Source organism: Littorina saxatilis, linkage group LG5 (assembly GCF_037325665.1).
Source record: "Littorina saxatilis isolate snail1 linkage group LG5, US_GU_Lsax_2.0, whole genome shotgun sequence".
Classification (NCBI taxonomy): Eukaryota; Metazoa; Mollusca; class Gastropoda; order Littorinimorpha; family Littorinidae; genus Littorina; species Littorina saxatilis.
The window spans coordinates 41,681,091-41,691,006 of NC_090249.1; the positions used below are offsets into that span (position 1 = coordinate 41,681,091).

The 9,916-nt window shown below is 41.1% G+C and overlaps 1 protein-coding gene across 1 annotated transcript; it reads right to left on the minus strand.

Moving 5' to 3' along the window:
* Window positions 1–2,088: 2,088 nt before the first annotated feature.
* Window positions 2,089–7,891, minus strand: LOC138967166 (uncharacterized). The gene is made up of 3 exons (XM_070339676.1): window positions 7,701–7,891; window positions 2,776–2,905; window positions 2,089–2,383 (listed from the first exon to the last, which is right to left on the minus strand). Exons 1-3 carry the CDS (start codon window positions 7,777–7,779, stop codon window positions 2,218–2,220), a joined length of 375 nt encoding a protein of 124 aa, XP_070195777.1. The 5' UTR covers window positions 7,780–7,891; the 3' UTR covers window positions 2,089–2,217.
* Window positions 7,892–9,916: the final 2,025 nt, after the last annotated feature.

Genomic DNA, 9,916 nt, shown 5'->3' on the forward strand with positions numbered 1-9,916 from the left:
TAGTTTTGGGTAGCGTGACTCACGCTTCCAATATTTTGTTTTCTGTTTGCCTAAAAATACTGACCAATCAAATTCATGTCACTATGCTTATAGCCACGCCCAAACAAGTGCAGCAACAGTTTGACACTGGAGCGCTGTCCACGCTTTTTTACATTTAGTCAAGTTTTGACTAAATGTTTTAACATAGAAGGGGAATCGAGACGAGGGTCGTGGTGTGTGTGTGTGTGTGTGTGTGTGTGTGTGTGTGTGTGTGTGCGCGTGTGTGCGTCTGTGTGTGTGTGTAGAGCGATTCAGACTAAACTACTGGACCGATCTTTATGAAATTTGACATGAGAGTTCCTGGGAATGATATCCCCGGAAGTTTTTTTCTTTTTTTCGATAAATGTCTTTGATGACGTCATATCCGGCTTTTTGTAAAAGTTGAGGCGGCACTGTCACACCCTCATTTTTCAATCAAATTGATTGAAATTTTGGCCAAGCAATCTTCGACGAAGGCCGGACTTCGGTATTGCATTTCAGTTTGGTGGCTTAAAAATTAATTAATGACTTTGGTCATTAAAAATCTGAAAATTGTAAAAAAAATAATTTTTATAAAACGATCCAAATTTACGTTCATCTTATTCTTCATCATTTTCTGATTCCAAAAACATATAAATATGTTATATTTGGATTAAAAACAAGCTCTGAAAATTAAAAATATAAAAATTATGATTAAAATTTAATTTCCGGAATCGTTTCAAAAACTATTTCATCTTATTCCTTGTCGGTTCCTGATTCCAAAAACATATAGATATGATATGTTTGGATTAAAAACATGCTCAGAAAGTTAAAACGAAGAGAGGTACAGTAAAGCGTGAGCACTATGAAGCACAGCGCAACCGCTACCGCGCCAAACAGGCTCGTCACTTTCACAGGCGGCGGACTACGTTCAGTTTTATTCTGTGAGTTCCACAGGTTGACTAAATGTAGTAATTTCGCCTTACGCGACTTGTTTTAAAGTCACGAAATGCACGGGATTTGAGAGGAGTTTTGCGCTTGGCATTAATTTTTTTTCAAATAAGGATATCCTACTATGAGTACTACGCTGGAATACTACAATGAATTTTCAAACGGCTACACTGGCTTCGTCTTTCCTGATCGAAAGGGGGTGTATTGTTGATAATTGTAGATAATAGAAGTACTCTGCATTTTAATGGTCAAATGGCGATTTCGGTATAAAAATGTAAACAAGGACCCGTTTAAGAATAATTTACAAGAATTTATCAAAGACCGGATTGCAATGGTTAAAGCTAAAAGATCGGCACGAAAATGTGAAGAAAGACTTGTCACAGTTATTGTTTTTACTGAATCCTGTTTACCTTGCATCTCACGGTCTCGGTCGGGCGTTGACCGTCAGAACAAGAAGTGAAGTTGTGCGCGTCAAAAAACAGATCAGTAGGCTTGCATGTAACCAGGTAAAGTACTTTATTCTCAGTGCAATGTCAAGTTACCGAAGATAAGCTTCGATAGCCTGATTAGAATTTCACGACTCGAAACAGGTACATGCACGTACTAGTAGGCGACTGACGGGGCTGCTATATTTAATATTAGTGGTCTAACTAAGTTAGTTTTAAAGCACAGACGTCGGAAATATGTTCAACTTGACAACATTGTCACAGGCAGCTGGTTCGTTTCTTGAATTACACACACACACACACACACACACACACACACACACACACACTGTGCCGCCTCAACCTTCACAAAACGCCGGATATGACGTCATCAAAGACATGTATCGAAAAAAGAAAAAACGTATTCGTATGGGGATGTCCTACCCGGGAACAGTCATGCCAATTTTCATGAAGATCGATCCAGTACTTTTCTCGGAATCGCTCTACACACACACACACACACACACCGTGGCACACACTGTGGCACACACACACACACACATACACCACCACCCTCGTCTCGATTCCCCGTCTATGTTAAAACATTTCGTCAAAACTTGACTAAATGTAAAAACAGATAGTAAGATTTACCACCACCACCACAATAATTATGTCCAAATAGACAGGTCTTTTCAGACGATTTTTTTCTGTGTCATGCGATCACTGATTTTAATAAACAACTACAACTTTTTGTAAATGTTCGTGTCAATACGAACAGCTCAACTCATTAAAATAGTGTTTGGTTTTTGCAACCAATAAGAACGTCTTGCGAGCTTGTCACAGTTCAGCCGACAATGTCGCCGTTGGGTTTGGCCATGGTGGGGTTGTAGCCGACGTCGCCTGGGCAACGCGGAGCGATCCGGCAGCATTCTGGGTAAGGCTGGTCCGGTGCGGCCTTGGTGATGTAACACGCTGGACTCGGTAGTTCTGGCGGCATTATTGCCCCACAGCTGAAAAACAGAGCCACACAGTTGTATTCTGTGACTTCACACACACACACACACACTGACACACATACGCACGCACGCACGCCGCACGCACACACACGCACTCACGTTTACTGACACACATCATTATATACACAGACGCACTGACGCACACACACTCAGGCTCTCACCCACACACGCCACACCGGCACACACACACACACACTACACACACTGACACGCACGCACGCACGCTCACACACACACACACGTATACGCACGCACACACACACACACTTACTCACCGGCCCACTATTTTCCTTACTCTCTTCCTTCCTCAAGTTATTCACTCACTCCGACTCGTTTCAGTACTTACTGAACAGCTTATATATATACTAAGCTAGTTCCTGACTTACCCGCCACACTCGAAACCAGTGCGGCCGGGTTGGAAGCAGTTGCACCTCATACACTCTGAAGCGGTCTCGGTGCCAGGAATCACATCCGGTTCCCATGACTCCCCGGGATTCACTCCTTTCGGACACGCATCTGTGCGGAACATGGAAGTAGATGATATATCAGTAGTATTGAAATGAGCAGCTTTGATATTCTCCGGGAAGTCTCAGTCGACGGAGAGTCACCAACACGGCCTCCCGCCGCTCAAGTGTCCTCATAATTTATGAGGAATATAGCTCTTGTCCTTATTACAAAACACACACACACACACACACACACACAGACACACACACTCATACAGTGACTCGAGTCGCGCGCGTGCACGCATGCCCACCACGGGTCACCACGCACTCATACGCGCACGTACACCTGCATGCTTGTACGGGCGTTTTTCAAAAATGTACCAAAAACGTGTCGTTCATTTTTAAATTAATTCAGAAAGAAACATGTCCTATCTATCTTAGTATAATACATATTTTTTGTACAAAATGAATAGACAACAACATGAACATTCATTAAAGTACATTCTTGACACTTGAAAGTTAGTTTTGCATGGTTTAAACATGTAGGGGTATCTAAAAATGCCTGTCTTTTTGAAGGCACTCAAAACTTCCACCACCTCTACAAAGAAGAAAAAAAATTGTAGACCATTAAAAAAATATCCAAAAAATCGCTTTCGGGAGCACCTTTGGATTATTGCAACAGATTTTGATTGTAAGGTTGACCCAGACTCTGAATGTGGACTTAAACTCTCAAAAATGAGTGTCTGTCACTTTTTTGTCAGTGGTGTTACCAGAACAGTTAAACAGACCTAAACAATGAGTACTCCAGTTTTTTAAAACCATTTTGGGCCTGGAGTTATCCCCAATCCTTCAGCAGCTTCCTGCAGCGGGAACAGCTAAGCGAGTGTGATCGCTTGTGTATGGTGGACCCGACAAGTGTAGAAAGGTAAGATGTTTTTTTTTAACGAATCAGTTGTGTTACTATGTGTCTCTAGCGATCTGAAGAAATTTACATTTTTCTGTTACTTTTTTATTGTTTCATGTAAGGATCAAAACTACTGGGACACGTGTTTGTTCAGAATGCATGGCCTGGGGAGTGATCATTATTTTCTCAAATGAATTCTATCAGTCGTGTTACTTTCAGTCGTGTTACCTTGTGCCTGGTAACACTACTGACGAAGAGGTAACACGACTGATCTTAGGTTCTTTCCTGGTTTTATTTTCATTCTTCTGTCTGCCACATACTTCTTTTGGGTGTATAATTGTTGATTATACGTGTGTCCCTGTGGGGAGGCAGAGAGAGAGTGAAAGGGGAGGGGGTTGGGGTTGGTGTCAGTGTAGGGGTGTGCCAGAGAGAGAATGCAAGACTTTTTACGGGATCATTTCTCAAAAAAAGACAACTCTGTTATGATTATCAAATATTTCTGTTTTTCAGGTAATCGTATGTCATGGCTCTTTCTGCTGCGGAAATACCCAATGCACAAACGTATCCTGTTGTTGTGAGAGCAGATGGTGATTGTCTACCAGCATGTGGCAGTGTCTTCGCTTTTGGCCATGATCACCGACCAGCAGAACTTAGAGCCCGCATTGTCCATGAACTCGCGTGTCATTCTGAATACCGTTATTATAAATTTTATGTGGGCGCCCAGTCATATGGGCATACAAGGCAACGAAGCTGCTGACAAGGCAGCAAAGGAAGCTCTGGAGATGGTGGTTCCACCTCTTCCTGAGCAATTTGTTCCTTTCACCGACCTTCGTCGGAAGACCTTTTTTACAGTTTAAAACTCTGGCAAGACCGTTGGTCCACCTGCAAGGAAAATAAACTGTATAAGATACACCCTGAGCTATCAAAGCCCTTTCCTTTGTTGGCTGCAAGTAGAAAAGACGAAAGTGTTCTGGCCAGGCTACACACTGGTCACACTTATATAACGCATGTCAATCTACTTAAAAGAGAAAAGGCACCATGGTGCCACGCCTGTGATAATAGTTTTTCTGTGAGCCATTTTCTCACGGAGTGCGCTGATCTGTATGATCTACGAGTGAAGTATGTTGACACTTCTAGCAAGTTGAAACATATATGTTTACAGAGATCAGCTCTGCAGCTCTCTTTGGATTATTAAAGGAGTCTGGCCTTTATTTTAAGATTTGAATTTTTAAAATCCTTGACACGTAGGGTTTCGATTTAGCTTTTATGTTACCTTCGGGTGACGTTCCTAATTGTTTAGTAAAATTGGTTTATTTTAAATATGTGTAATGTTAAACTTGTGGGGTCCTGATTTGGCCGATATGGTCCACTGGACCCAAAAAGCAACAACTAACTAACTAACTATTCTGAATACTACTTGAAAGAAGAAAACCTGAGGAAATGCTTCGAGACCAGCAAAGAACGCAGAGGACACACCATCAAGAGCTTTGCAATGCATTCTGACGAATACCTTCCTGGAATGTCCCTGGACGAGAACACCGTAAAACGAATATAGGAAGCGGAAGTGATGCAGATAATAAAGCCAAAAACATTCATGGGTATATGGCAAGTGTTTGCATTGTCAACAGTCTTGCAAATGCCAATCTTTTCTGCCTACCCGAACCGTGGCAATCCGTTCGTGCGCGCGGATTTACACAGACTGGTGATGCCTCGGATAGACACTGCAAATCCTCCAGGAGAGCCGCTAATCGTTATGTGGACGTCTACACGTGTTGCCATGAACATGACGCACTGGATCCCAAACCACTTCACATCGGGTTTACCATACTCACCAACTGCTGACTGCACTCCTAATCAAGTTCCTGAGTAGTTGAATGTGCATGCTAGAGTCCAGCTAGGTCACTGTCTGTTCGTGCCAGAACGTTGGGGATTCCACTGCTGATCTGTTTCAGTACGTTTTATTGTTTGTCGAAACATCTAAAGGCAATTTGGTGTCAGTGGTGTTACCATGCCTGTAATGTTACTGTTTAAAAAACTTTGCAGCTTTGGTTGTTTTAAAGATAATCCTGTTTATGCTTTGTCTTCGCCGTTTGAGGAAAAGAATTGTATTTCTGTCAAACAGTAAGTAAACACTGCTGATCGTTTTTGTACGTGTAACTTCTGTCGAAACCAGCCAAGGCAATTTGGTCTCAGTGCTGTTACCATCTGTCAGTAATTTTGCCGTTAGAATCAATAATGTTACAGTGCAAAATGTTTGCAGTAAATTTCTGTATTAATGCTGAAAATAAATAAGAATTTGTTCTTTCCTTGAATCATATAAAATTGCGATTTTGCTAGGCCTGTGCAAATTCACGGCGCGATCATTACAGTTTATTTTGTGGCAAGTTTGCATTTTCTTTGTCAAATCGTGGAGTTAGGCTTAAAAGGTGGAAATAGAGTGAAAATGTCTTACTACAAGCAAATTTATTTGTTCCATTCAATTAACTTTACGTTTAAAGTTAAAATCAGTTCATAAATCAAAGTCAGCTGAGGATGGTCAGTTGTGTTATGAGACGTCAGTCATGTTACTCAGTCGTGTTACTCACATGTCATTGGTGTTACTGAGGCTTCTGATCAGTGCAGAATTTCCAGGAAAATATAATTCTTTTCAGTCTGTTTATCTTTTGCTCAATGCTCTCATAATACTTGATTCGAGAAAAATACAATTGCAAGAAATGTACAAGTTTCAAGCTGCTGGCGATGTTTGACATTTTTCAAAAATGATTTTTATTCATTTGAGTGACAATTTCTTTCATTTTTATCGCTTTCTTTCACTTTAAGGTACATTCACTGTATATATTTTTCTTCAGAAAGTGAAAAGTGTATTGTTTTTGTCATACTGGAGGCAAACAAGTCATCTGTCAACATTTCTTTGAAACTAAAAAAAAAAAATTAAAGAAAGAGTAACATGACTGACGACTGCAACAAAATATTTTTTGTTTATTTATTTTTTTGGCAAAACCATTCTTTATTAAGAATACATATCTTATGTTAACATGGCACTGGGTGTCCTGAATAATGTCAACGCATTTGTTAAGAGTTTGGAATAAATTCACTTTTAACCATACACTAGTCTGAGATACATGCCCGCACGTACGAACTGCACACACTGACTTGGGTGATTTTTTTCTTCCAGTTAACTATTGAGACCTGCCCAATGAGACGGGGGCCCAAAGAGAAGGGGGCCCAATGAGACAGGGGCTCAAAGACATCATCAACTGAGTCAGTGGTTTTTTTTCGTGCAACTAATGTATTAATGTTAATCTGATTTCTTTGAGTTTAAAACGATGTTCATTTGATACCATTTGTTAGAGCTGTTGTTCTTTTTCTTGCTGCTGTAAGTTGTTACTGTTGTTATTGTTATTGTTGGAGTTGTTGTTTCAGGTTTGGTTTTTTACTTTTATTTTCATTTTGTCGCTTATTTCGTCTCGTTCAAATATTAATGTTGGAAGTAAATTCTTATTAGAATACTTCGGGAAAATAACTAGTCTAGAGCGTGTGGTAAGTGAATGATTGACTGACGGGCGCAGTGGCGTGGTGGCAAGACGTCGGCCTCCAAATCGGGAGGTCGTGAGTTCGAATCCCGGTCGCTGCCGCCTGGTGGGTTAATTTTAAGAGTGGAGATTTTTCCGATCTCCCAGGTCAACTTATGTGCAGACCTGCTAGTGACTTAACCCCCTTCGTGTGTACACTGACGCAAGCACTGCAAGACCAAGTCCGCACGGAAAAGATCATGTAATCCATGTCGGAGTTCGGTGGGTTATGGAAACACAAAAATACCCAGCATGCCTACCCAACGAAAGCGGAGTGAGCTGACTATGCTCTCCGAGAGTATAGTGTGGGGAACCCAAATGGGCAAACGAGCTCACACGTAACCAGAAAATTCTGGAACGCTGAAGAAGAAGAAGAATGATTGACTCACCTGTTGACCAAAAGGTTGCACCATCAGTCAGGGTAGAGAAGAACACGACAGTTAGCACAATTTTCAAACACAACTCCATAACTGATTTCTTGTAGATTTCTTTTTTTAAAAGCTCGGTATGTCCGCTTTGACAATGCAACTCTTTATCAAGTTTTAATCTGGGCGAGAGAACACGACTGCTTGTCGTGCCTGAAAAGTCAAAACAGTTTGATTTAAAAGGTCAAAGGCAGGTACGGGAAGGGCTCCTAAATTGGACCACTTTTTGTTTCATGCTGATAACTAGCTTGTTTTCTTGCGAAGAAGTTTCATTTTGTGTTTGGTAGTCCTTCTCTCTTAGGTTAACCGTTAGGCCTAATTAGAGTGACATAGCTTTGATAGATATTCAGCAAAAATTAAATACAGAACAAGAAGGGCAAAGCCCATACGACTCACATGCTTGACCTTGACCTTTACATGACCTTGACCTTCAGCTAAACCTAGCAATGACATCATACACTAAGAACTGCTTTACACATTTTTCCTACCAAAATACATCATCCAAGGTCATGCAACACAAAGCTGTTAATTCAAGACATAGGAAGTACAATGGTGCTTATTGGCTCTTTCTACCATGAGATATGGTCACTTTTAGTGGTTCACTACCTTATTTTGGTAACATTTCATAAGGGTCAAAGTGACCTTGACCTTGATCATATGTGACCAAATGTGTCTCATGATGAAAGCATAACATGTGCCCCACATACTTTTTAAGTTTGAAACAGTTATCTTCCATAGTTCAGGGTCAAGGTCACTTCAAAATATGTATACAATCCAACTTTGAAGAGCTCCTGTGACCTTGACCTTGAAGCAAGGTAAACCAAACTGGTATCAAAAGATGGGGCTTACTTTGCCCTATATATCATATATAGGTGAGGTATTCAATCTCAAAAACTTCAGAGAAAATGGGGAAAATGTGAAAAATAGCTGTTTTTTAGACAACATTTATGGCCCCTGCGACCTTGACCTTGAAGCAAGGTCAAGATGCTATGTATGTTTTTTGGGGCCTTGTCATCATACACCATCTTGCCAAATTTGGTACTGATAGACTGAATAGTGTCCAAGAAATATCCAACGTTAAAGTTTTCAGGCCGGCCGGCCGGACGGACGGCCGGACGGACGGGGGGGACGGACGGACGGACGACTCGGGTGAGTACATAGACTCACTTTTGCTTCGCATGTGAGTCAAAAAATCACAAATGGTCCATATTAGGAGCCTGGGCGCCTACTAAGTGAAGCAGCCTTCTCGAATCACTGTAAAAAGCCCCCTAAACTTCAAAATAACATGATACAACTTAGTGTGCAAGTCAGACTAATTAAAATATGCTTTAGATTTATCTGTTTCGGGTTGAAGCACACCAGGAAACTAAAGAAGTTTATAAAAAAAACCAGAGTGAAAATAAGTGAAATTATTAACTTCCACGAAAAGAAGACTATTTGTTATATTTTGTTTTAAATCTCGAGGGCTAGTTATAGGTTATTTCCAGCAAGCTTCTTTAATGAATTAATGAAAATAGCCTTTAGCTTTTATTTTCTTCGATTTGTTGAACTGAGGTGGTCCATATTAGGGGACTCACACATACTTTGAGATTTTGCTATTATTTTCTGTTTGCAGTAGAAACTCGGGGTAAACACTGCTAAAATGTAACAAATACGGTCTTAGCTGTCATATATAGCAATTTGTGTGTGATAAAAGCTTTGGCTGTGGACAGAAACGAGTCCGTTTTAGACGGCAAATTTAGAGTGAACCCTGCCAAAAGTGAAAAAAAGAGAAAAAGCCTAACGGTTTTGAGGTTTGTGTTTCTGCAACTGTTTTGACATGTGCAAGTTATCCAGAGAGGTGAATATAACCAATGAAAATTTTTTGAGCGCTCTAGCGCCGTTAGTTTGTCAGAACAGGACTCTGAGGTGGTCCATATTAGGAGCCGGTCCATATTAGGAGCCCTTCCCCTACGGCATGTATGCTGTCACGCTGAAGGGGTCAAATTCAACTTCCACCCGACATGGGCGACCACGAAACGGACGCCGACCCCACTACGAGCGACGCCTTAGCGTATGCTCCCATACTTAATGGGTTTCACGGATCACTGCCGGTTGTTCACCGTTTTTTGTCGTGCGTCAAAATCAACAGCTTTCCTTTTTCACTGACTGATTTGCATCACATGAAACATCCCAATTCC

Excerpts from the sequence above, each read along its gene's own strand:
- LOC138967166 (XM_070339676.1), bottom strand. The coding sequence starts at position 7,779 with ATGGAGTTGTGTTTGAAAATTGTGCTAACTGTCGTGTTCTTCTCTACC. Across the intron at positions 2,906-7,700 it reads TGCAACCTTTTGGTCAACAG|ATGCGTGTCCGAAAGGAGTG; the intron begins GTGAGTCAATCA and ends TGTTCCGCACAG. Across the intron at positions 2,384-2,775 it reads ACTGGTTTCGAGTGTGGCGG|CTGTGGGGCAATAATGCCGC; the intron begins GTAAGTCAGGAA and ends TCTGTTTTTCAG.